At 43.3% G+C, this 27,610-nt stretch overlaps 3 protein-coding genes across 7 annotated transcripts; all 3 read right to left on the reverse strand.

Moving 5' to 3' along the window:
- Positions 1 to 390: 390 nt before the first annotated feature.
- Positions 391 to 12,240, reverse strand: srrm1 (serine/arginine repetitive matrix 1). 4 transcript variants are annotated; one of them, XM_071900373.2, is made up of 17 exons: positions 12,127 to 12,240; positions 11,037 to 11,126; positions 10,577 to 10,699; positions 7,685 to 7,855; positions 7,392 to 7,495; positions 7,064 to 7,288; positions 6,241 to 6,426; positions 5,394 to 5,513; positions 4,861 to 5,069; positions 3,907 to 3,987; positions 3,192 to 3,278; positions 2,845 to 2,983; positions 2,630 to 2,719; positions 2,047 to 2,529; positions 1,746 to 1,926; positions 1,465 to 1,638; positions 391 to 1,265 (listed from the first exon to the last, which is right to left on the reverse strand). In XM_071900373.2, the coding sequence occupies exons 1-17, from the start codon at positions 12,145 to 12,147 to the stop codon at positions 1,155 to 1,157; spliced, it is 2,595 nt and encodes an 864-aa protein (XP_071756474.1). In that variant the 5' UTR covers positions 12,148 to 12,240; the 3' UTR covers positions 391 to 1,154. The 4 variants fall into 4 exon arrangements, with proteins under 4 accessions (XP_071756474.1, XP_071756481.1, XP_071756464.1 ...); XM_071900380.2 differs by having other exon boundaries at positions 391 to 1,258; positions 2,624 to 2,719; XM_071900363.2 differs by having other exon boundaries at positions 2,624 to 2,719.
- Positions 12,241 to 13,866: 1,626 nt separating this feature from the next.
- tdh2 (L-threonine dehydrogenase 2) lies at positions 13,867 to 17,927 on the reverse strand. The gene is made up of 8 exons (XM_071900250.2): positions 17,735 to 17,927; positions 17,046 to 17,088; positions 16,886 to 16,956; positions 16,564 to 16,713; positions 15,424 to 15,596; positions 15,190 to 15,280; positions 14,824 to 15,093; positions 13,867 to 14,284 (listed from the first exon to the last, which is right to left on the reverse strand). The coding sequence occupies exons 1-8, from the start codon at positions 17,925 to 17,927 to the stop codon at positions 14,139 to 14,141; spliced, it is 1,137 nt and encodes a 378-aa protein (XP_071756351.1). The 3' UTR covers positions 13,867 to 14,138.
- A 770-nt stretch (positions 17,928 to 18,697) lies between these two features.
- LOC139912559 (myotubularin-related protein 9) lies at positions 18,698 to 26,626 on the reverse strand. Of its 2 annotated transcripts, XM_071900396.2 has the most exons (11): positions 26,289 to 26,626; positions 25,743 to 25,799; positions 25,164 to 25,272; positions 24,833 to 24,958; positions 23,486 to 23,659; positions 23,108 to 23,325; positions 22,762 to 22,923; positions 21,314 to 21,455; positions 19,531 to 19,751; positions 19,240 to 19,391; positions 18,698 to 18,993 (listed from the first exon to the last, which is right to left on the reverse strand). In XM_071900396.2, exons 1-11 carry the CDS (start codon positions 26,471 to 26,473, stop codon positions 18,866 to 18,868), a joined length of 1,674 nt encoding a protein of 557 aa, XP_071756497.2. In that variant the 5' UTR covers positions 26,474 to 26,626; the 3' UTR covers positions 18,698 to 18,865. The 2 variants fall into 2 exon arrangements, with proteins under 2 accessions (XP_071756497.2, XP_071756505.2); XM_071900404.2 differs by lacking the exon at positions 25,743 to 25,799.
- Positions 26,627 to 27,610: the final 984 nt, after the last annotated feature.

The raw sequence follows: 27,610 nt of genomic DNA on the forward strand, positions 1-27,610 counted from the left end.
ATAATAAAAATACACATTCACTCTTCTGATTAGTTGTTGACAATGCTTCCATGCTTTCTGCCCCCTACAAGTCGCGTCTTGTCATGGAATGTTCCGACTTTCCAAGTCTTGTTTAAGACTTTGTTTGGTTGCTCACGTGCGCTCAACTCTGTTAAAATAATTACGACAGCACATGAAGGCATCATATGCCTAACTTCTCCATCTAGGATCGGCGGCTATTTCAACAGATGTTGCAGGCCTATTAATTGCATCCAATCGCATGTCATAATTTCATCCAAATCAATATGAAAGTTCTGATAGCATCCTATGTAAACCCTCAGATTTAGGTATATAATATTTTCCATCCCTTTAATGAATCTAAACATGTTTGTAAATAAAAATAAGCACAGATCTTATAAAAAATCTTTTAATTTTGAAAGGATGACAAGAGCCAGGAGTAGTAAATACAAATTATATAGCACTCCCATACAACTGATTGGCTTGATGCGAGAGCGTTAACATAAAACTGCATATCAATCCATTTGGAAAAAATTACCGTGTACTCTCTGGATTAGGTCAGACCATTTCAGAGCCAGAAATAACAGCAAGGTTAAACAATGCCAAACACCTCTATTAAGTTACAATATGGGACAAGACATTCTGTTACGACCTCTTTTACAGTGCACACAGCAGTGCCACACTGTATCCACTGATAAAGGCAATAGTAACAGTATGTTACTGTATGTTAGCTTCTGTCTACACTCCATAAGGTCAGTGGTTCATGCACATCAGAGACGATCACTGCACATGCAATCAATTCCCCATGGAATCTACTGTATGTTGTGTGAAAGATTTGAAACTTGCCCAACGCAAACCTCAGTGTTTAAACCGTTTCCCTCCATGATTATTTAAAAGCAGGGACAACACAAGCATCTTTACAGATTAGATAATACACTATGGGTCAAATAAAAATCAAAACGAGATCTCCTTGTGACAAATCAAGCTCTTAATGAAACCCACACTTCAGAACATACCAAACCCGTAAAAAGAAAACAAAAAGACTAAAGAATAAATCTGTACATTCTAAAGCTGAACCAGGTTGATGACAAACTTCAAAAGAGTGAGTGGAAGATTTGGGGGTGGGGGGGAAGGGGAGTGAGAGGTGGCCCTTGTTTTCAGGACATCTGTGAGGGGGACATCTGTGCCTTCCTCATGGAGCGCAGGGCCTTCTCTCGTAGGTGCTTCTCCAGGTCATCCAAGCTGTCCTCTACTTCACTGTCTGATTCCTTAAAGAAAGGTAGCATTAATTATATCTCACTCAACTTAGCCAGCTGGATAGATGCAGAATGCTGGTGCATGAGAGACAATTTAAAAAAAAAACGGAACATCCATTACTTAGATGTACACTAATATTGATTTAGACACCCAGGACAGAAAGTCTAAACAGACGGCCTTGGTCGCTCAAATCAGAGAAATAGACTTCACCTTTTTTGAATCTCCATCCTCGTCCACGCCCTGGTTCTCTTGTCCGTCTCCGGCCCCAGCGGCACCGCTCTTCTCCTTCTTGTGCTTCTTGTGCTTCTTATGCTTCTTCTCTTTCTTGTGTTTCTTTTCCTTCTTCTTCTTCTTTTTCTTTCCTCCGGCGTCAGTGTCAGAATTCTGCAGTAAAACCAATTTCATGAGCATGTCATTGAGAGTCTTACACAGAGACAGACACAAAGAACACCTTGCACTACCATATTTCTCAGTAAGCTGATGTATCTAACCTTGCTTGGGGACTGACTGCCAGAGCCGCTGCTGGCCTTTTTGGCTGGGGGTGGAGACCCACTGACAGAGCGGGAAGGTGAGGGGGAGGCAGATGCAGGGGCTGGACGTTTCTGAGCTGCTGGTTGAGGGGAAACGGATCTGGAGGACGCTCTCCTCATAGGCTGGGGGCTTTGAGAGGCTCTGGAGAGGAGAAAGACAAGATGACATCAGGAGTAAATAAAATAGCAATGCAAAAAGAATAAAATTGCATCATTGTGACTATGATCATATTGAAGGATCAATGCTTGCTGCCTTGCTTACCTCTGGTTCTTGCGTGGCTCTGGGGTCCGGGACACCCTGCGGATGGGTCTGCCGGCATGGGAAGGGGACTGCTGCCTCCTCTGGTTAGACGGAGATGTACTGGAGGTCTCAAAATGCCCCTGAGGACTGCTGGAGCCCCTCACCGTGCGACCGCGGTTAGCAGGGGACGGGGAGAGGCGGTTAGCCGGCACAACAGGGGATCGTGTGTCCCTGCTTGGCCGGTTAGAAGGCAACATGGGGCTCCTCCTGTGTCTGGGGGGAGACGTGGAGGAGGGAGGTGTGCGTCTCTTTTGAGCAGGAGAACTCCTGCGCTTGGGGGACCTGGAGGGGCGTCGCTTGGCCCCTGGAGAGGGGCGTTTTGTGGGAGAGCTAGACAGCTTTCTCTTCTGAGGGGGCAGGGGTGAGGGGCTGTAGCGGCGCTGGATAGGGGGAGAGTACCGTCTGGGGGATGGAGATCGTCGTCGGGCAGGTGGGGAAGGAGACCTGGGGAGCACCAAAGACAATCGATCAAAAACAATTCTTGCATTGCCAACGTTAACAACACTCAAATGTTCATCTAGAGATAAAATGAACATGCCTGTACCTGCGTCTGGCAGGAGAAGGGGATCTGCGGCGGCGTGGGGGAGAGGGGGAGCGACGTCTGCGTCCTCCAGGAGATGGAGAACGTCTTTTCCTGAAGAGAGGAGGCCAAATACACAACAACAGATGAAGAAAGCAAAACTTTGTGAACTTTGATTTCTATCAAGCTAATTGAGTTAAGTGGCATTCATATTGTGAATAAAGTGCTAAGTGTCTGACCTTGGAGAGGTGTCCCGGTGTCGTCTCCGTGGGGAGGGTGTATGGCTGCGCCTCCTCCTGACTTCACCGTTCCTGGCCCCTGGACCCCCTGCTGGCCTCTTTGGCCCCTCATCCTCTGACGAAGAGGAAGACCCTGTATCTGAAACCAAACAGACAGAGGACCCCAACAGTCATTCTATTATAGCCTCAACTGGATGTGTATAGAGGAAAAAACACCAAGGTTGGGGTTAGGGCACGGCTTCAAAGGTCCAAGAGACGATGAGTGCAAGATGACACGGACAACAAGGACTTGGTTAGAGAGAGAGGGGGATGGGAGGGGACAGAACATGGATAAAAACGCTTATAACCTGAAGACGACTGCCGATTCTGCCTGCGATACTGACGTCGTTGCTGCACAGAATCTGCTGTTGCCCCTTTCTCATTTTTATCCTCCTCTGAAATGTAAAGCAGTGAGCGTCCAATCAGTGTTAAGAAAACCAGTGACACAAACAGAGACAGACATGCATAATTTATATAGACAACATAGGAAACAGATTTGTATCCTTGTGGCTTGTGTTTTTTCCTTTCCGTTTGGTTTCTCTATGGCATAGTGCAATTTGTGCGGTGCCTCTGTATATACACAGAGTAGTTTTACTTCTATAGTCTGGGGTGTTTGTGTGCCCTCAGTCTGTAATGATAAATTAACTTACTATAGCTGCTATCAATCAACTACATAACTATTACACAAATGCAAATGGGGGCACTGTGCTGAGGCTCTTGGGACAAGGAGATAGATTAGCTAACTTGTGACTTCTTTTTAGTAAGTGGCATGGAAAGATTAACAAAACAATAAATGATCCTTAAATTTGAGCTCCTGGTTTGTGTTGTTTGAGTTTGTCTATCCTATCATGGAGGACTGGCCGAGTAGTGGGTTAGGGTTAAAAAAAAAAAAAAAAAGAGCTTCCACTTCTGACAGGTGAAGGAGTGGCTGCACACATGATTGGACTTCTAGATTTGTGAGTTGAGACATCCTGAGGACCACTAGTGTTATTGTTCTTCAAACACACACCAACAAATGCTCACCTGACTCAGACCCTTCAGATGGTCTGGGTTTGGTATTATCAGATGGAGAATCACTCCTCCCTCCTTGTTTTCGCTTTAAACCTGAAAAACAAGGAACATAGATCTGTAGATGCATTTATAGTAATCAAACTACTTGTAATATGGGTGTAGTCCTACAGCTGTGCACATTTTAAGCAAAGGAATGCTGTGGTTCCACTTGCCCTTATTAACCCACAGAGCCAGTTATGGTTTGTTCAAGAGCCTTGCTAAATTCTAAAACCTTACCTACACAGGAATTAAAGCATCATGACATTTGAAACAATGAAATTAAATCCAATTTCCAAGTCACCGAGTTCAATAGACAGTCATAGCATATTGCGTCTACGCAATCCTGTGCCTTTTCCTGTCTCACCCTCAGCACTAGTAGAATATATTCTGCTGCCACTGGCAGATCATTGTGTAAAATGAGACAGTCGTTGTGGTCTGATGAGTCAGTCTGATGGTAGAGAGAGAGTGATGTGATGCTTACAATACAGCATGGGATAACATCTATTTTCCAATTTCCTATTTTACCAAGGCCCTATGTAAGAATATTGCAACTGCGTTTCCTTTACATTAATTTAGCGGTGGCCCCCACAGCTAAAAAAATGTAAATACAATGAAAATGAATCATCAAAAACATCACAATTGCAGTACAACTGTCCATATTTCATTATATAAATATTCAACTAAACGCCATTTACAACACCTACTGAATTGATCCTGGAATGGGCCTAGGAGTAAACCTGAGTCTCCAAATCAAAATTCCCCAAAAACAGACCTACACAATATTTATTGCAATCCAGAAGACCATCCTGTAAACTTGCTATCTGCACTCTAATAGCCAAGTGGTTGAAAATGTTGCTACACTGTTATCAGTGTAGGACAAGGAGGTAATAATTATAGAGTGCAATGGAAGAAGAAAGGTCTTCATACCAGATGATCTGGATGGGGACACAGAGCCCCGGCCCTTTCTGGCCCGTGGAGATGGTGATCGTCTGTCCTTCCCTGATGGGCTGATGGAGACGTCAGGGTGGCGGGCCTGTTTTCGGGGTGGTGTGTTAGATGTTCTCTTCACAGCTTTCTTAGGTGAGCGAGAGGTGGAGGAGCTGCTGCCCGAGGATGAAGCAGAGCGAGAGCGCCTCCTGCGGGCCACAAATAACATTAACAACATCATTAGTACATTTCAACACAATAAAGTCATGTGACAGTTTTATTGATCCACGTTGGGAAGTTCTTTTTGCTTGCCCCCCCCCCCCCCCCCCAGGCAGGTCAGAGGTCAGGGTGAACTACAGAATAGCACCCCTGGAGCTGGCAGCGATTCATTATCTTGCTCAAAGACACCTCAGCAGGGTGCATGCTTGCTGGCATGGGGTTTAACCAGAGGTCATGCGGTTTAAGGACGGTTCCTCAAACCACTAAGCCACCCTTCACCCGCTTTTCTTAAATAAGCCTGACAACACACTGACCTGCGGACAGGCGAGCGTCTGTGTCTGTGTCTGGAACTGGTGGGGCCACGTCTAGGGGGGCTCCTACGGCGGGGGGACATTCTCCTCCTGGGACTCGGCCTTCTACGGGGGGAGTAAGATCTGAATAGGACAGAGAGGGAATGTTTAGAAAGCTTCAAAGACCAAAAACATACAAAACACAGTAAGCCATCAACAGGGTCAGGGTGTCTGTAGGTTCCATCAAGTGAAATGAAGATTTTTAACAATGCTAGTTAGAATTACATATAAGACCAGATAAGGTGGGGAAAAATGACTTATCAAAATATATAGCTTCATGACAGGGGTGGTATAACCGTAGAAATCTTTGCTACGGTTTAGATTTGTCGATACGGTTTCTACTGGAAGAACCAAAAAGCCTTGAGGTCAACAATGTTTGGTTGAACAGTAGCCATGTGGATGTATGATCTACAGACTTAACACCAAGCATTAGTTGCAATATTGCTAAAAACACACTTCACGAGTACCACCCACATGTTGTGTTCCAAATAAAAAAAGTAAAAACTGTGATACCTCCCCTTGAATTAACAAAATGTTTAATTAATTGCACTGTTGAAATCCCAGGCAAAAAAATGCATTCCCAGGGTTCTTGTACTTAACATTTTTCAAATGTCGAGTATACTGTGATATGCTGTTACCGTCCACAACTTTTTTTTTTAAATGTGATATAAAAATACTTAAAATGCTATATTTGTCTATATTCAAGATCTTTGAAGGCCTTGAGTTAAGATAATATAATTTAGACAATAAGACTTTCCAAGACCTCCACACATCCTGATAATACCTTTATGCCATGAATGGTGGAAAGTACCTGGAACGAGAGCGTCGTCTGCGAGAGCGGGAATGGGAACGTGAGCGGTGGCGAGGCCTGTCCCTCCTGCTGTCCTTCTCCCTCTCCCGGGACTTCGGCCTCTCCTCCTTCTTGAGAGTCTTTTCTGGGGTGGGCTCTTTGACTTCAGTCAGAGCGTCTGCTTTCACCACCTCTACGACTGCATCACTACAGGCCAGGGAAAAGGCACAGAGTTAAACATCAAACATCTTTCCACTAAATTGCCTCACTCGGGATGAGAACCCGGGATTTCTGACAGGGCAAACTATGCCTCACCAAACGAGCTAAACTCAAAGCAATGCAACAGTCAGGAGTCGACCGAGTGAAAGAGTGACTGCTGGTCGCACCTAACAAACTAAAGCTGAACTCTAATTATATTGCCTGGTTCCAAAAAACGAACTAAAATTAATTTGCTCATGGGTCATCTTTGGTTTTTGTTTTGATCCAGGAGCATTGAGAGCGCAGTCATTTCTTTCATTACGGTAAATCATTCTCCCACCTTAAGGGAATTTGACTAAAGTCATGTAAACCCCACAAATAATGTACTTTCTAAACCATTTCATTCCAACAACCCCCCCCCCCCGGCCCCCCCATGATAAAAATAAAAACTATATTATGTGTAAAAACAAACTGACCTAAAACTGAAATGCAATACTTAAACATAAACAAAACTTAAAAAAAAAAAAAAAAAAAAAAAAACAACTCTTAAACTGAATTAGAAAGTGAATTTGAACCTCAAACTTAAATTAAAAACATTATACTATAATAACTTTGCATACAAGACAAAGTAAGCACTCTGGCCAACCTGGCAGAAGAGGCTTCTTGGACGACTGGCTCTGGCATGGCTCTTTCTGACGTATCGGGCTCTGGATGCTGCTCCACGGGCTTTGGGGGCAGCTGCATCAGGGCTGGGAGGGGTGAATTGCCGCCGACTGGACTGGGTTTGCGTCGCGGAGAGCGTGAGGGACTGTGCTTCCTGTCCCGCTTCACTGGTGACCTTCGTCGCGGTGATGGCGACCTTGACTTTCGCCTGAGCAGAGAAGCACCAACCAGAGAGATAAGATTTTCATGTTTTGTGATAAATATCCAATTTCCATTCACTGAAACACAATATTGAGGACATTTTGCATTACCTCCTCGGGCTCTTGGACTGAGCTCTCTCTCTGATGTCTTTGTTGTCTTTTTCCTTCTTGTCCTCATCCACTTTCTTCAGAGAAGCAAGCTTCTCCTGTTCAATCTGCCAGGGAAAGAAAAATGCAGTACAATTACATTACAATCAGAAACATATCTTGTTCTATCCATGTTACATCTTTAACACCAGCATTTAGCAGATACTGGGCCTAACAACAATATGATTGATGATTGTGGTAGCCTTTAAGTTACTGGACAGAGCTTGTCAAAGTTTGTAGTTCAGAGAGAATCTCACCTGTCTCTGTTTGATTTCCTCTTTCTTCTGCTCCAGGAAGGCAGAGGGGATGCCAGCGATGTTCTCCTGGGCACTGAGCAGCAGGGGCCACAGGTCCTTCATGAACTCCCGGGCATTCTTTCCATTCAGGAAGCCTGTCAGGTTGATCTGCATCATCTTGCTATCCGGGTGCTGCAACACACACACGAAGGGGGGAAGAGAAAAGACCATACAGCCATTGAAACATGGAAGGAAAACGATCAGGAGGAGGTAGGATCCCATTAAGGGGACTGCCTACCCCATAGTCCTCACTAAACTATACCTGTTGGCTATGTACAGTTAACCATACTCAAATCAAGTGAAAAAAAATGACTAGAATATTCAACATCCCTGGGTCCAAAAGTGGACTCAATAACAACCTATCAAAATGAGGGTGTGATTGATTTAAATTGTATTCACAAACTCCTGAAACTGAGAATGTGAGCTAGCTGAGGGGAGACATATCTAGCAATATAAAGAGTTATCCAACTGCATGCAATACTGCTGTTAGGCCCATGTCAGATTCTGTTATGCCCCTCATCTAATAGCTATCATATTTATGAAATTTGTAAGCCCCATACTTCTAAAACAACTTGAGTCCCACCCCCCACCACCTTACAACTCTACATCCCTGCCCACCTCTTGTTTTCCCGTCTCCCCACAGTCTACTCTTCAGGAGATAGAACAGATAGCCACAATACAGAGAGCATTAAAACCCAACACTGCAAGTACAGTTCCGGTGTCTTCAGTGAGTCCCGTGGGATCAGTGGGTACGGAGCTCCCTTGGCTTGCTTCCGCCTCCCTACTGCTTGAGACTCAACCACCTTGAGCTTAATGTTATATCATTTATCTAAATTGCAAGAGACGAACAAGCAATAATGAGTACACAGTACATAAAGGGGTTTTATTTCAACAACTGATACAAGAATGATTGTGAGATACCGGCTTCACAGGTCAAAAAGCCTTTCTTAGCAATGTGCTACAGTAGCCTTTAAAGGACAATTCCAGCGCAATTAGATTTTTGCTCATTTCGTGCATTCCCTTACTGTTTCACATCACTGTAGATTGTTTTCCAGTGCTTTTCCATATTATGAAATGTTTGCTATTTTGCCTTGGTTGTTTTTCAAAGTAAATATTTTGAAACAAACGTTGTCTAAATAATACGAGTTACTCCAATTAAAGAAAAGCAAATTTAAGCCAATTTCAAAACTTGCAACTCGCTCTCTCTCTAATATGGTCTATTGTATAATTACAGAGTTGTTAGCTTGGAAATCACATTTGTATGCAAATTCTCCACAGGTGGGAGAGAGAATACTGCCATATTTTATATTCGAGGTGCATGTCTGTGTAACTCATAACTTGTGGCGTTCCCGAATGCGTGCATTAATATGAAACGGTGAACGTAACTTCTTTCAACATGTAAAAGTTTGTAGCTTGATATTAGCGTTCTGGTGCAACTCTGCAAAACGCGATTGTCAGCTTCTCATTCACAGTGGATGGATTTTGTTTACTGACCAAATCAGAAGTCTCCAGAGTTGTTTTCTATGCCGTTTGGAATTGAATGGGAGTGAATGACCCGAGAGGTATTGCAAAACTCATTTCAAAATATCTTTAATCGTGGTGTATGCATGTAAAAACAGTCCGAATTAACACTAAAGGGATGGAAAATGTGAGAACAGAGCAAAAAACTCCAATCACACTGGAATTGTTTCAAACATAGCTTTAACGTCCCTCCCACAACCCCAAATGATATAGCAAACAAAATAAAATCAAAAACAATTTTATAATGCAACTATTTTCCCCCAAATACCCTGACCAAAAAAAAGATACCTTTCTGGTCTTCAGCACCTTAAAGAGAATAAAAATCCTATAGACTAAGACTTGCAGTCAACTATGCTATGGGATACTAATAATAACCTTATGAAGGATGCTTCTTAAAAATTATTTGGGTTTCTTCCATTTTACTTTTTCAATTTCCAAAAGTAAGCCTGTGTAATGGAAATAATCCCTTACTCTATGAGACCCCAAGTGGTGTGAAATATCAGTGGGGCACAGAATATGACAAACAGAAGAAATGCCTTAGACAAAAGACTCATCTAAGTGTACTAATTCAATTTATGTAATGTATGTGGCCTATGGGCTATAAAATGAGGCACATGCACACTTCAGTCTTAAAAAATATGATACATAACATCAGCAGGGCTTAGCATTACAGCTCTACTGACATGAAGGATTTTGCTTAACTCCAAAGTTTGACTGACACAGACATCCTTTGAACTTGTACTTTTTCAAGGATGTAAAAAAGGAAAGTCATTAATCTTACCAGTGGGCTATATCATATTGATAAACTGCCCTGTTTTCAACCCCTGTTGCGTCTAAGGGGATTTAGAACCGTCTAATGATGCATTGCAAATATCTATGGAGAATATGATTATGGCATTGTTCAGGTGTGTCTATCACTGACATGATATTGTTGATCCCTGCACATAACTCACCTCAAACCACACACTGCATCATGAAGGGAGAGTTGGGCTCAGTGACTTTGGGCTCAGGAGAGAGCTAATTAGGTGTTGGTGCTATACTTCTGATGCAAGGTATAACATCCATATTGGTTCAGGCCTTTTAAATCATAAATCACATCATCATTAGAAGACTGCTGAATAAAAGGCACTTTGTCACATCACAGCAACAACAAGGTTATGTCATTATAAATTCAGTTTATACCAATTGTTACTTTCCCCATTCAATTTAAAAATTTACTAGAATGTCAATTATTTTCTTACAACCTCTGATTCTCATCTTACTGACTAAGCAATACCCTGCAATTTATAACACTTGTAAAAACAAAAAAATTCACACAATAAATGACATTACCTTCTCCTCGAGCTGGTTAAATATGAACTCTATGACGACATCATCCTCGAACCCCAAAATCTCTGTCACTCGCTGAGTAATCCAAGGTTTGATGACTTCCAGGTTCACTTTGGTCATGTCCACCTAAGGATTAACCAAGCAACAAACAGCATTCAGTCGTCATAACAATTTCAAGGACTGTACATTGTCCTGAGAGTAATAACATTATTCACAGGGAACTGTGTGTTGCACAGGGCATGCTGGGAAGCTAACTTCTGTCTACAGGCCACAGTGTCTGGTAAATCATAAAATTAACCAGTCAATTTCACAATTTAACGGGGCAATTAGATTTTTAGAACAGAATAGGATATCAACACAATGGTCAGATACCTGCAAAAGTGGCTGGTAGAGAAGCTAAAGATTTATCAACACTAGCACTTGGCTGTATTTATTTAAAACCTTGGTAGTGGAGAAACTGTACCTTCTTGTCCAGACATTCTGCAAATTTCAGCTGCTTCAGCAGTTTCTTCTGCTTGTTGCTGAAGCGGTTGTCTTGTTCCGCACTTGTGCCCTAGAGAACAAATAAGCACATCTTAGTTGGCTTGATTAATTAACAAGTACAAATACAAATACACGCATCGCTGTAACGCAGAGTACAGCTAACCAGAACTGGCTTGAAGGTGTGTCTTGTTGTAACATCATCTAGCTAAGTGACCCGACAACTTCCTTAACATTTGGCCTGGGTTAGCATGTTCAGCTAACATGGTATTGACTTGGAAGCCAAACTCAACATACGTGAAAACTATGCTGTTAGTGACTTTACTTATTTGAGTAACGTTGCCTCACACTTATATTGGAGTTAGAGAAACAATGGGACAGACAGATCAGACAGAGTCAGAGACAGATGTCATTCATACTAATTAGCTAGGTTAACTGTTGGTTAGCCTGCTACTGTTAATCCTCCGTGGGAAGCCAACGTTAGCTACAGCTGGTTTGTTAACTAACGTACACCGACAACATCACTGACATGGACATTAGGGCAAAAGAGACATTTGTAAGTTAAAGTTAACAACATACGCACGTTGGTTGCAATGTGTTTTTACGTCTAGTTACACTAACATTAGCTAATGCATTAGCCGTCGTGGTTAGCTCAGGGGGAAAGAGGCGATGCACCGCCATAGATACTGAACGCACGGGCGCCATCTTTAACCAAGGCTAACAAGTTAGCGTTAGCTAGCTTGGCCCGTCTATTTGCTGCCACTGTATGAATATCTCTCAAATTTGAGGCAAACGCGGTGGTCTGCAAGTAATATACTCAAACATATTAGGTGACAAATGTTCTTAATTTAGTTATGATACATATTATCTATGACTAATTCACTTGAACAGGAAGCTTAAGTCCAAAAATGTTTCTCATCAGTTGATAGTCTGAGCCCTAACCATACCGTTTCCAACTGAATGGCGCACGACCTAGCTACATGTACCACATTCATGTACTGAACATGGAGTAATGTCCTGCAAATTAGTAACAACACAATGCAAATGTCAGAAATATTTTTTAAAGAGCTTACGCGGAAGAATCCCGCGTCCATTATTGTTGGAGAAGGATATTAGCGGGCGCTGTTGAAGAAAGACGTGCCGCTCCGGTTAAAATCCAAGAGTCGAGGTCCGTCTGAAGGAAGTGCGCCCCTGCAGGAAGCAGACAGCACTGCAGCTACTGGGATGACAGCGGCGAGCAAAGGATGGACGAGGGCAACAGTCTATGGGGCAAACTGGCTCGTTTATAGATAAAGCAGAAAAATCAAATTTTGCTCAGGCACTACTGGCAGCATTGTTCACATTGTCGTTGTTATCATCAGCCCCAGTAAACTACGGCGCTGCGAGGATCAAATAATACTAAAATAATCATTCATTGTTCAGAAATAACTCTCATCACATTTGACCTGGCTCTCGATTTATTCTTTACAGTTGTATATTGGCCACATAGGCCACCGGTTCTCTGATCATCACCATCATCATCGTCATCATCATCACAATCATCATTATCATAATCATCATCATTATCATCACCACCACAATCATCATCATCATCATCAAAACGGAAATACCTAGTTGAGTAAAAATCGATATGACAGACATGGCCCACTAAGTCATATAAATATTAGCCTACCTTAGTAGTATGCAATAAATTCTGAAAATTGGAATAATGATTAATAATTGGGCAAATGAGAGATGTATTACTCAAGGTCTGATTCAAAGCACACTGCAATGTTTTTATACATTTTCTTTTTATACATAGGAACATATGGTTTCAAATTAATCTACAATTGAAAATAAGGCTTCATTTTTTATTGGTACTCATTCATACCCAAAATCACACTGCTGGTAAAGAAAGAAATTTTAAATAGGGTTCCTGTTAGGTGCTTGGGCAAGGGTAATGGAGTTGTATACAATGGGTGATTGTCCTTTGACAAAATATTACTTCCGCCTTTCTTATAAAACACTCAGAATACATATCATTTTGAGAAGTGATAGTGCCAGTTGGACCAACATGGACCAGGCCAAATCCTAGATTAAAATTGCATTTTAACTGTGGATTAAGTGAATTGGCCCTTCACAAATATTTCTCAAAATAGAGCCCTGTAGGTTTAGCCTTGTCAACATTTAATGAAAAATGTGCTTCTGTGGAGGAGTCGAACCGCTAGGACTAAATGAGGGTTTAAATTAAACGTCCAATGAGGCAGGTCTAACATTCGATAGATTATGTTGAATAATGGTAGTATAGGAGCAGTATGCATAATGACTGCAGTACCATATAATGGCCGTATCATAACACCAACGAAGGCCAAGATGTATGAATGCAGATTGCTGCAGAATTTTAAATCATTTGAATCAAGAAAAAATATTTTTATTTTAATAGGTTTTCCCGATGAGTCATTATAGTTCATAGTAACTAAACCAAATTCAAGACATGTTTATGACAGCCAGATGATTATGGTAATATGGTAAGAATTCCAGATTAAAGCCTACTTCAGATTTGCTACGCTTAATGTGCAACGATCCATATAGTATTAAACACTGTAATAGATTGATGTTTTCATGGATGCAATAACGTAACATTTTAAAATCTATGATGCTTAGAGAAAAGTAAAAAATGAAAGTCATTTGCTGTTTCATTGGAGGCAAGATCCCCATGTGTAAAATGATGTTTAAACCATTATAACAAAACAACAGAGAATGAAGATAGTAACAACCGAAGAGAATGTTTGACAGTATATGGTTCCCTGAAAAAGAACAAGGCTGCAGTGTGTGTGTGTGTGTGTGTGTGTGTGTGTGTGTGTGTGTGTGTATGTGTATGTGTGAGAGACTCTTTGGCAGTCAACTTCTCAGTGTCCACTGTAAGTTGAGAGGCTCTGGCTGAGAATTCCTACTGTGGTTCATTGCTGTAATATTCCAGAGTAACAGAAGATTCCGGTAGACAACATAAGTCAAAGGAAGATTCACTGTATTGTGCGTAAACACAGGTTGAAGAAAACTTGTGGGCTAGGGGATTGGTTGCTCAGTTTCTGTGAAGCAGGCTTTGCTAGCTGACTGGCAGTCCCTCGTTGGTCCTCTTGTCTCGAATGGAGCTGAGCATGTCTGCGACCAGCTCTTCCAGCGCAAAGTCTGGTGCCCAGCCCCAATCTCTCCTGGCATTGGAGTCATCAAACCTCACTGGCCAGCTGTCCGCTGCAAAATGACAATCCAGATGACCACATTACTTCCATCCCAACAGTTGTAGTGACAGAGAACAATATCAATCCCACCAATGAGTGTGCAATTAGGAGAAGATAAAACTAAAAAGTAAGAACTCATTGCTTTTAGGCCCATCCAGGAAGGTTGGACCTTGAAAACCTCATAGATTTTGCATAGTTTGAACTCATCACAGCCTATAACAAGTAAACATCGTCGTCTCCCATGAAAGATGCAGGCAGTCAAAAACAAGATGCATCATCCCTCCAAGTTTCATCAAAATTGCACCAGGGGTGTCTGAGGTATCACATAAATATCACAAAATTTTGACCTTTAATTTGGTAAATGTTGGAACACAGTGCGAAGATGCATCGTCCCTAGCAAGGTTTGTCAAAATACCTGTGACCTGTGGTGTCTGAGATATCACCTGAGAATTCACATTTTGACGGACAGACATGGAGGCAACCTGATCCACAGATTTCATCACGTGGGGAATGAAAACACACACACACACACCACAGACATTTAAGACGTACCGATGGTCTGGCGGACAGAGTCAGGGTTGTAGGTGACCTTGAGGTGAGGCAGATGCTTGCGGATTTCCTTGGCCACCTCTTCTGGGGTGAAGCTCATGGCAGCGATGTTGTAGGTGCGCAGGGACAGCTGGCACTCTGGAGCCTGCATGAACTCCACTGTGGCACGGTGGCAGTCGGAGATGTGCATCATGGGAAGACGGGTGTCTGGGCGCAGGTAGCACTCGTGGTGACCTGTGCTGAGAGCATCGTGGAAGATCTGGACTGCATAGTCTGCGGAAAGAGAGATGAGGAGTGCTTAGTCCGGAATTTCTGGTTGATCGTGAGCTTGCAGCATGTATTCTAAGCGGAGGTGAGGTGAAGGAATACCTGTTGTTCCTCCCCCAGGTTGTGTATTGGCTGAGATCACGCCAGGGTAGCGTAGGCAGCGGAAGTCCAGGCCATATTTATGATGGAGATACTAAAAGAAAAAGGAAGCAGACAAGATGGAGATCATATCCTGCTAGATTGTGAGAATCCATGGATGGGAGTGGGTCCACCCTTGTATACATGCGTGCATAGGTCAGTCTGTATGGGTGTGTGTGCATGCGAAGATAGTCCAACCTCCCCCATCAGTTCTCCATGCACTTTGGACACCCCGTAGATGGTTCGAGGCCTTTGGACACAGAGGTCCGGCGCAGGGTCCCGGGGAGAAGAAGGCCCAAAGGCTCCAATGGTGCTGGGGACGAAGAGACGCAGGCAGTTCTCCAAGGCCAAGTCCAGCACATTATGAAGGCCTAGATGGATAGCAGCAGAGGTGTCAACTTTGCTTGAGTCGCAAGTCAGTCTCAAGTCTTGAGGCACAAGTCTCAAGTCAAGTCCCAAGTCTAAATGTAGATTTTCAAGTCCAAGTGAAGTCCATGTCGTTAATGTCAAGTCTCAAGTCAAGTCTCAAGTCTAAATGTAGAAAACCAAGTCAAGTCAGAACAAATCAAGAGTCTAGTATCAATTTAATATTCTAAAGAAAACAAAATATCTAGGACTTTTCAATGCAATATGGTTTTAATAGGATAAAAACTTGGTAAGAGCATCATGAGTTTGATTTCTATAATCAGATCCATCTTCAATATATTCAATCATCATACTATAAAGCAAGGAATCTCTGTCTGTATGTGTGTCCTTCGCATATCTCGAGAAGCGTTCGTCCAATTTACTTCACACTTGGCGGGTGTATTGCTGAGGACCCAAGGATGTGCAGTTTCGGATTTGGTGCAATATGGACACGCGACACGTTCAATATTAATAAACTTTGAATAAACAAGCGAACAGCGCTCTGTGCAGCAGCGGGGCGAACGGGCACTGCACTAGTTCCATAAAAATTCAATACAAATCAGAAAACAGAATTTAAATTCAGTCGTCTGGTGGAACAAATCTCATAACTTTCAATCTAAGTAATTAACACATGCACAAAATCTTTTGTCAAGACTTTAGAAACCTTTTCAAGTCATCAAAGTACAAGTCCCACGTCACCAAAACCCAAGTCAAGTCTCAAGTATTCTCTTCATGCATTAAGATTGCACTTTATTGATCCCCTAGGGGAAATTCAAGTCCCAAGAAATTAGACTTGTGACTCAAGTCTGACTTGAGTCCAAGTCATGTGACTCGAGTCCCCACCTCTGGATAGCAGAAAAGTGCAGGAAGAGTTTAAACAGAATCGTCCATAAAAGGCGGCGCATGGTGTTTGTGTGCAATATTGGAGCAGACCTGTGATGTTGATCTTGCGCGCCAAGGCCACATTAGCCTCTCCCACAGCGCTGAGCAGAGCGCTGTAGTGCACCAGCCAAGTGATACGATTATTTACAATCAGTTCTCTGAGGTGCTTGTAGTCCAACACATCGGCATACACAAATGGACCTAATGGGAAGAGAGAGGGAGGTGGGGAGATCACTTAAGGGCAGGCAAGGAAGTAACAAGGAAGTAAGTTGTACATTCTGTGAACTGTGAGTGGGAGAAGAATGTCAATTGTATGAGAAAAACAGAACATCTTAAATATTTAAAAAAATGACTTCCATTTGATTTTGCGTACCACTGCTGAACACATGTGGTGGAGGCTTCTTTATGTCTGACAGGATTACATTCTCTGTTCCGTACTGTTTCCTAAGAATATACAAATCATCACATTCAAATCAGGAATATTTTGAATTTTGAACATTTTGCAAACATTCAGGGAATTGTGAATATCTCACCTCAGCATCTGTGCAAGTCCCACACCTAACTGTCCAAGGCCACCTACATACAGAGACAAAGATAAATACTGTATTTGCATCTGTCCACATAAAAGAAAAGATGTTTGGAGTTGTGCATGAATATGAAATACATGTTTTCGATGCACCATGCTTCAACAGCAACCTTTTTTTGTTGTCACCACAGCTTTATCCAGAGACAAAAAGTGCGTGCAGGCTATTGTTCTCCCCTCAGTCACTCACTGGCTCTTTTATGGCACCAGCACTGTCTGCAAGCGATCTATTGTGATGAGTCAAAATGGGGTCCTGCTGCCAGTGACCAGTGAAAACAACTCGAAAAGAAAAAAATGACGACACATGCGTCTGTAGTATCCTCCCATTGATGCCACAATGTTATGAATCCTCCCTCGGAACAAAGTTCTTGCACTTCATTGTACTGTATTTGGAACCCAGGACCTACAGGGAAAATGTGGTTGGGTTGAAGGAGTAAGTAACACTCTCCCCTTCCCTTGAGCAAGGCATTGATCCCCCATCTGATCCAGTGTAGCTGCTCAGTGACCAACAGTAGAAGATTGATTGCACTGTGTAGCTCCAAGGTATGTGTGTGTGTGTGTGTGTGTGTGTAACTGTATGAACGTGAAACTAGATAAATAAAGAAGCTACAGTGCCCTAGAAGGAAAGCCGTATGTCACCTGTGATGAGGACGCGGGGGTTGTCCCGGGGAAGCGGGGGGTTGCAGGTGTCCTGGCTGTTCCACCTGCTGGTCTGCCGGGGCGAGCAGCTGAAGCTCCGGCCGGGCAAACTGCGCGCCCTGCTGCGACACCCGCGGCAAAACGGGGCCAGCAGAGCCACAGTGGACACACAGACCCGCACACCCGATTGCATCTCGCACAGCACTGCCTGAAAAAGTTGAGCTGAGCATTTAATTCTCCAGGCCATACTGATGAACTGCAATTTCTACCTCCCAGTATTAACCACCGCGTTAAAATCATAGTATTACAAACTGAAATAGAGCTGAAACAGGAAGAATATGGGAAAATATTACCTGTGAGCTGACGAAATCCGGGATCCCTGTCAGATCAACGGGCGATCACTTGTTGATCCGAGACCAAAAGTTGCAACTCGTAGTCGTACGATTCCACTTAACAAATTTATGAAATATGAGCTGATAAAAAGGATGTCGTGGCATTTAAGTGTTAGAATTAAGAGATTACCATCCGATTGGTTACTGTTTGAGCGCACCGAGCAACCATTGGGTAAATAAGCAAGTGTAGAAAGTCATGCTGGGGTATGTGGTTCTTGTCCAGTTTGTGGAATCACCGGGGCTCGTGGCTCTGGACTGAACAGGACTACAGTCTCCAGCTTGCAAAGCTCCATGTGTGCAAACATGCTGACTTGCTGCTCACGGGGATTTGTATTGTGAAGAGTGTTTAGCTGAGCTTAACAGGACTGGGAGGTGTGTCAGTTGTAGCCTTCTTCTATTGATAATATTTATGAGTGGAAATACACAGGGAAGTAATTTAGACCCATTTGCAATTACAAATGAGCATTCCATGGACAGTTTAGATAAAATAAATGTGAAAATACACAGGGCTAAATATTTTTTTTCTGAGTGGACATTAAAGGAAACATCAAAAATGACACTAACAATGCAATTTCTTCAAAAACAATTTTTATGAAAGCATTACTCAACATAATACATAGGACGTTTATGAAGGAACAATTCCACAGTAGAAAAGCATTGCACATTGGTAACAGTCCACCTTAAACGGCAAAATACTCATCCCTCATCAGTCAGGATGATCATCCAACACATTGTATTTTCACTTTGTCTGGGTATTGAAAAGCTCCACATCAGCTGTCAACTTGCCCCACTCAATCACCATGTTCCTTATCTCCTCCTGGGCCTCTTCCAGGTGACGAGCCTGTTGGGTCCACCTCAGAAAACAGGCTGAGGATGAGAGTGATGATGGGAGTGAGTCAGAAAGAATATTCTTGCTAATAATAAAACATTTTGACATAAATTCCTAGCATCAAAGTCACCAAGACCAGAAGCATACAAAACTAAACAACAAAAGCATCATACACTAATCAGATAGGAAGCTTAGATGAATGAGCATCACCGGTGATAGTAATTAACATGTCAAAAAAAAGACAAGAAGATGAAGTTTATATGTATGCGTCTACTTAAGCTCACCTCTCCAGAGCTGCAGGGACTGGGGGTGGACTGAGGGCCAGATGGCCAGCTCAGTGGGCTCATACAGGGGGTTGGAGTAGCGGTCTCTCTCCCTGGGCCTCAGCAGGGCCTGAAACAAACAGTGAGTCTTCTCCTTCACCCCTAAGGCACACCTGAGAATGAGGGAGAGAGAACGAAGAGTGAGGTGGTCAGGTGCTGCAGCGGGCGACAGAAGGAAATAACACCCTTTATTTGACCCATAGGGATGTGATGTGTGAATTCAGAGCCTGGAATGTCAAACCCGTGACTGACCTCTCCTGGTCGCTGTTACAGAGGAAGGTGCCGTAGTTGGAGGCGTAGGCCTCTGTGGCCAGCCTCAGCAGCAGGGCCTCGGTGAAGCCCAGTGCCAGGGGGAACTGGCGCCACAGCTGCCACACGCAGTCCAGCAGCAGCAGGAAGACTGGCGCCTCCTGCTGGAGACGGGCGTGGGAGTGGGCCGAGTGGGCACACCGCTGCTGCAATGGGTGACCCGCCTGGGGAGGACACACAAATACACAAATATATATCAGAAATATATTGTTGGTTTGTTGGTTATTTGGTTGGTTTGGTATCAAAATCTCTTTTCATGGTAATGTTAGATAAGTAAGTAACACAACTTAATGAGAACATTGTGTTATTGGCTATGGGTTGTGATGAAGGAAATGCATGTTTATTTATTTATATTTATGTATTCCAGAGGGTCCAACACTTAATCTTAAACTTAATTTAAACAAATGACTGCAGGTTAGCCTCAAGGTAGTGTTGTTACATTGTAATTGACGTGGAACAGCTGAAATCTAATTGGTTACACTTAGATGTACAGCTATGACTAACAATATGGAGGATGATCTGATAGAACAGGATTTATGCCTCTGAGCGCATCACTGGCAGAAGCCTGGCAATGGTTTCTTGAATGGCTTTTGTTTTTATCATATCCACCCATAGTTCATGATACAGCAATCATTGCCATCATGACTGACAAAATATACTGAGCTGCATAACCTGCCCTCTTGTGGATTATCATGTACACAAGGATGATATCAGTTGCCCTCCAGCTGTGGAACTGTGGAACTGAAAGATCATTTTTAACTTGCAGCTGTAATGTCAGATCCCTCAAAAAAATACAGCACTGGAGGCAGACATTTGTTGGAAAAGAGAAATAACACTCTCATTTCACTCTCGTCTTTTTGGGTGACTGACAATAAGAGCCACCGGGGGCACAGGGGGGAGTGAAGGGTCAGAATTTATGTTAACCCCATGACCGCTACATGAAATAATAGCAAGCCAATTCAACATTTTGTCAAGATACGCCCTGCTAAGAGGATATTGCGATATTGCAAAAGACTTGGTCATACCAAACAAAAAACAACAGCAAACTCTGTGGTACAACCACAAACATTAATGGCCAATATACCAATTATAATACTATCCGTCCTCACTTTGGGTGTAACTGCTTCACCTTTAAAGATTTTTGCAACAGTCTTTAGTTCATTAGGGTATTTAGATAAGTAGATATTTGGAATGCTTAACCTTCACTTTTCTATGCACATTACAGAAGTCACTGAGCTTTAATTAATACGATAAGCGTTCTGCATCCCCAAGATGATTTCAGACTCAAAATAAGTTGTGCAAAAAATGTTCACAGTTTGGGATATATCTTGGAGATAATGCATAAAACATATCAGCTTTGTTATGTGGGTGAAGTGACACTATTTAATTTGACCATTGCTACCAATACTGGTGTGCTTGTGTGTATTTCTCTCTCTCTCTCTCTCTGTTTAACTTCAAACAGGGACAGCTGACCCGAAGACATAAAAGAGAGTGATAGAGGTGTTTTCTCAGGCAGAGTGTAATCTCCTGGAAGACAATGAGAGAGTGTTTCTGTAACGATTTGTAATGTTTGTGTGTTTTTTTTATCTCATGACCTATGCCCAAAATGTATTCTCACGAGTATTTGCAATGGCGACAGACCCCAAGCATGTTTCCCCTTTCAGTACATTTGCAGCTGCATGTACAGTATGCTTGCTTACACACACACACACTCACACACACTCACCTGTACCCACTCCCTTTCCAGCAGAGCGAGGAAGCCCTCTAGAGTGCGGCAGCATGGGTCCATGATGAGCTGAGCCAGAGTGCTGATGAGCAGAGTGGAGTCCGTCCCTTCAGAGCCGTGGACCAGAACCGAATGACCGTCCCTGGCAAAAACCAACACACATACTACAGTTCTCCTGCATGCAGCAGCTAGAAGCGAGCCTGCGCTCTGACTTCTCTGCAGAAATGCATGTGTGTAGGGAGCTATGGGTGTGTGTACTTGGCTAAATTGGCTAATGAAACTAAGTAGTATCTAATGCTTATCCTTAAAGCTGCACTGGGCAATTTTACATGCTTGCAGCCCCAAATTGCAGTGAAACGTAACTGTTTGGATTTGAGAACTGCAATGGCTGCGTTGGTGTTTAGAAGCAATTTTTGTATTTTGCTCTTAAGTTTCGATTCATCACTTCCTGTGCTCAGATAGAGAAGATTTCCTGCCAGCAACCAGACCCAGCTCACACATAATAATAATAATAGTAATACTAATTTGGACAAATAGGGTGAATCTAGGGTATCTCAATTCAGGGCGGTGTAGCACTGCAGTCTTCTCAGTTACAGCCCCACTTTGTGATTTGCTGAAAAGACAGGTGTATTTTTACATGAAAAGGTGAAGGAGGCCAGGGTCAAACTTAATGTGTCGAATGAGTTACCATTGCATCATTCCCCATAAATGCATAAATGCCCCCAGAGTTCAAACCTCCCTTGGCCACTCCTCATTCCAGTTCGCTGCTCCCACTGACTGGAATGAGTTGCAAAACACTTTAAAACTGGACAATTTCATCTCTGTCTCTGCCTTCCAGGACTCTATCACAGACATTTACTGGCAAATGACTACATTAACTTCTCTGCCAGTGCTGTCACATTCTAATTGCTTTTAGTGGTGTCCTTGTTGTTGATGGTGTTTTTTGTTTGCTGTCCTCATGTGTTTTTGGGCAGCTTATGCCTGTGCCACTTCACTATCTCTTTCAACACGACTGTTTCTATTATGTTTTCCACTGCCTTCGGCGGACTGCTAGCCTTTTTGTCTCCCTGTTTTTTCCCCCTTTCGCCCAATTGACTTGCCTGGTTACATAAAGGTTAAATAAAAATTGAATCCAATTTTGTTGCAGCTGATGCAGATGTTGCATATCTTTGCATTTATTCTACTTATGTATTATGTGTATCTAACAAAATGAATATTATTTTACTGTGTTTTTACTAGCGCTATGTGAAGTTTTCATGATGAAAACAGTTTATCAGTGAAACAGAGTTTCGAGAAAAATGTATGTATCTACAGTCAATATTCATGTCTGACCAGTTTCATTTCAATACATTTGAACCGTGGGATCCTTGCACAGCGCTCTGCACACAGTTTGCAGCAGTACAGCGGTGTTACAGATGAAGCAGCGACACCCTGGCTGTGGTACCTACCTCTCCACACACTCTGCCAGCAGGCCAGCGGTCGACAGGGCGGTTTGGACGTGAGACAGCCACTTAGAGTTCTCTAGCTTACTGAGCCAACGGTCCATATTGTGGGACTGGTCTCCACAGGCCTCCACCAGCTTAATTAGACTCTCCTGGAGTGCTTTACCCCTGTACACACACACATATATATATATATATATATATACACACTTGAACTTGCAGGAAAATGCCGTGAGTGAGGCATAACTTCGATGGTAGAGGTCAGCATCATTTAATGGGGAAGAACAGCACCTACTATCACTATTCACTACCACTTTTCATTACCGCCATACACACACACACACACACACACCTTTCCATCTGTCTGTGCAGTCTCTTCCAGCAGCTGTAGGTGGATTTGGACTCGAACCCGCCGCCTGTCATCCGGGCCTGCTGAACCTGCTGACTGGAACGGGTGTCGATGATGTAACCTTTGTCCGAGTCGTTGATCACGGCCTGGAGGAGGAGCTCATCTTCCCTGCAGCGCTTCCTATTGGCTCCTATCAGCGGCTGACTGCTGCGCATGATAACCTGAGTGTTGGATTAATCAGAAATGTTTGTTTGTGTGTGAATCGTAGGCTACATTATCCTGTATACAACAACTCAATGAAGGTATCTGTCTCTTCATTGCTCTCTATGTCTCTCTCTCTCTCACACACACACACACACACACACACTGCGAACACCTCACCATGCCATTCTTCCTGTGGTAGTAGCAGAGAACGGGGAAGCGTCCTCCCTGTCTGAACTTGGCCACCTTCAGCAGCATGTCATCATCTATGACCTTGGGGACAATGACAGCCGGAGGGTAGGAGGGACACACTGAGTAGTCTCTGTTTACATCACTCAGCCTCCACCTGTCATGCTGCAAACAGAGGAGACAGAAGGTGATGAGAGCCAGGCACAGTGACAAATGACTGACTGACTGAATGAATGAATGAATGAATGGATGGATGGATGAATGAATGGATGAATGGATGAATGAATGAAGATGCTCGAAAGGAGGGGAAATTATATTGTTAAAGCTACACTATGCAACTTTGCATGTTGGTGGCTCCAAATGGCAGTGAGAGGTAACTGTTATTTAAACTTCAACACCCAGAAATCATGCTACTATTATTTTTATTTTGTGCTTTCATCATTGCTTTGCCTCTTGTGATGTTGATTGTCTGTCTGCTGGAAAGCACTTTGAATTGCTTCTCTGCATGAAAGTTGCCATACAAATAAAGTTATTATTATTATTATTATATAACGTGACATGAGTAAACTCTGTTGCAGCCGCACTTTGTGATTTAGGCTAAGACGGGTGTATTTTTACATAAAAATCTTGTCTAGTGCAGCTTTAAATGTTAATGAATGCTTCATGATGAAAAAAAAAATACACTTGACAAAACTAAACTGCATAATTCATCTTCATGAATAACCATCTAATTTTTCAGTTTATGCTTTCCGCTTGCCCCCTGCATTCAGGATTCAGTGTCTTGCTCAAGGACACTTCAGTTTTCCCACTGAAGGACAGTCTCCTTCACCATGCTAGACCATGCTAGGCTGCCTCCCCATGTAATGTACTCATATCCCACATAGTACACCATGTGCACTTTATTGGGTCTATGTGGCCCGTTGCCACATGCAGCACTGCCCTCGGGGTCCTCTACCACTTACCATAACAACATTCCCAGAGCGGGACCTATTTCGAGTAAGCAAGGATTCAAGCTGTTTGCGGCACATCTAATATACGAGCTACACGATCCAGCCAGTCTGAAGTAAAGGGAAAACACATGTACGCTGTGGTGATAGTGCTGCAACAGGGGATGTTCTGCATCTTGACCCCGACATTCAGTGTGCCTGACATTTTCCTGTCATGTGGCTGCTTGGATCATTGTTGGGAATGATTGTCTCTGAGTGTGTGTGTGGGTGTGTGTGTGTGTGTGTGTGTGTGTGCGAGCGTGCCTGTGGGTGTGTGTAGTACATTCCTGTCCTCATCTGTGTATTGGCGTATCAGTGAGTGTGAGTGCACATAGTCGTTTCTGTTTCTTACTAGCTCCTCCATCTGAGCGTAGTGCTTTTCAGGGCTTGAGAGACCCCACTGGTCCTGCAGGTTGAGATCAGGCGGCCTGTAAAAGAAGGGATACATCTCCGAGACGCAGTCCAGAGAGGACAGGGTCTAGAGAGAGAGAGAGAGAGAGTGTGTTGTGAGAGACTGGGAGAGATTGTTATCGGACTGTAAAGCAGACATGAGGGCGCGGAGGAAATAGCAAGAAGGAGAGGAACAGAGATCACATCATGAGACAGAAAAACAACTACTGACTCCCTTAACCTGGTGTACTCTGTTTCTGTGAATAAGGGCAGAGGGGGATTAACTATTGTACCTCAATAGAGTGGGCAATGTTGAGACACTGCTCCATGCCTGGGATGTCTAGCTGGAGCACACACAGGTCCTTACACTTGATGGTGATGGTCCCTGAGGATCCAGATATCCTGGACATGACACACACACACACACAGCATTATAAAACTTACGCAAGACAATGAAACAATAGGCTGCCCCTCCGTCCGTCCGCCCTCCCCCCTCAGCACCCCATGTTTTGACTCTAGCACCGCAGAAAACTTTTACTGGCAGCAGGAAAGGAAGACAGCAGGGCAAACCCCAGTCAGCTGGGCTGTGTGTGGGAGGAGAGCTTCTCTTGCTGACAAATGGGTCCAGCCTTGGTTTTCCCTTATTAACGGTCCACTTATCAAGTGGTTTAAGCAATGTAGCTTCCGTAAAGCGAAAAAAAAAAAAAGGGTTCATAGCAGGCAATAGTGAGAGTGTGTCTGGAAGGTGACAAGAAAGAGGAATGGGTGTAAACTTTGTAAAGGATTAGCAAATGTCCTCATCCTCAGCACTGGGGGCGAGGAGAGCAGCACGCGGGCAGAAAACACACACAGCAACACAAATGATGTCCAACCTTTCACTCTGGCCTGCACTAGAGAAGAAGCCGGAATAGCCCAAAAGGTTTTCCACACTGGTTAGAAAGGATTTGAGGGATACAGGAATTAGACATTAATTAGACACTCAAGCAGATTTCATGTTGATTAGTTGTTGTTGATTAGTGTGATTATCTGTTTGACCGTGACCAAGTTTTCTATACAATTCATAAGGTCAATATAGGCCACATCACTGCAAAAAAGATCTATCATAACAAGTCATTCAGTGTGGCATTGAGGCTTAAAATATTGTTTTACTTAAGTGAAAAAAATATATATGTCAGTGAAGTGTGATAATTCCAATGCAGATCAAGTTGTCCAGTGTCATTTTCTTCATACTGATAGACTGATCTGTCTTATTTCAAGACATTATCAGAAATCTCTTGAAACACATGAAACTGCATTGGAAACAAATGAAATGATCCCACCCCAATTGGAAACAATTTTTTTCCACTCGTCTTAAAAATACTTTATGATTCAATACTCGACTAAATGACTTGTCGAGACGGACATTTCTCGCCCCTCACCTCTTCTCTATGGCATCGATGTTCCTGAGGAGGAGGAAGACGTGCCGCGAGCCGCCCTCCTCCCTGTCCGAGAAGAGGAGGTGATGCCCGGTGACGCACAGCGTGCCTCTGCTCGGCGGGTGGAACGGCTGCCGGAGCACCACAGCCTCCACATTGGCGGTCTTGATGTGCTCGGAAAACTCCATCAACTCCCCCGCTAAACCCGAGTCTTCCGCTACCGGACAAGTGGACAAGTGGACAAGTGGCCCTCCTCCTCGACTCAAAATCACTTCCTCGCGTCTTGTTTTTAGTTAGACTGAAACTGAAAACGTGATTCTTGAGCCACTCCGCCCCCCCCACCTCCCCTTCCCCTTTACCTCGTTGGTAGCGGTTGCTCTCTGTTTGTTTGACGATAAGGAGCCTATAAATAGATGTTCTTTCATTTTCTCCCAGCCGTAGCCAGGCCCGAACTTGCACCTTTTTTTTTAAAAACAAGTGGCTGAACACTGCACCGCGCTGAAAAAATGTGAAAACATCTTGTGGGTACAAAAGACGGAAGTGAACGTTTCCTGAGAGCAACAGTGAGGTGTGACACACTGCTGGCTAACGTTTTTCTGAGTGAGGGGTAGACTTTGGCATGATGTGCGTGTGTGTGTGCGCGCGCGGAAAAAGACAGAGTTAGGGGGACAGAGCTCATGGACCCCCCAAACTGGAGAGAGGAAATAACTTTAATTGGGGTGGGTGGGTGTCATATCTTTCACATCTTGTATAACCGGTCCAGAAATTCTAGTAATACCCATGTGTGCGTGTGTGTGTGTGTGTGTGTCGAGGAGGGGAGGGGAGGGGAGGGGTGTCCGAGATTGATTGAGCCTCGTCAGCTTTTTGTGACAGCCGGCGATGTGCTTGCTATATGACCGACGAAGTGTGGCAGTATTATACACAACAGTATCACATGAGTGTATGTGTCTGAAGCAGACCCAGCTAGGAGGCAGATCTTAGGTGGCAGAGACAATATCAATAATATAATGTAATTAATAATGTTAGCATGCATAAAATATAATTTACTGGTAACCCCATTGTTCAGTAACTGAACAATTGGGTTTGGTGGTGACTTTCTGAACTGTTGGTTTAATCAACTGTTTACAAATCTTGTGATTTCATGTTTGATTTATTGATCAGTAGTCTTAAGTATTTTCCCCCTAAAATTCACCAGAAATTACCATTTCACAGCTGTTCTTTAAAAAAAATCTCCCAAGGTTAACAGGTAACACTTGACACTAAGAGCAGGGATGTAGTGGAGGGTAAACCCACCTAAACTTACTTCATCCACCTTTATGTAGGCT

This window comes from Centroberyx gerrardi, chromosome 17 (assembly GCF_048128805.1).
Source record: "Centroberyx gerrardi isolate f3 chromosome 17, fCenGer3.hap1.cur.20231027, whole genome shotgun sequence".
Lineage (NCBI taxonomy): Eukaryota > Metazoa > Chordata > Actinopteri > Beryciformes > Berycidae > Centroberyx > Centroberyx gerrardi.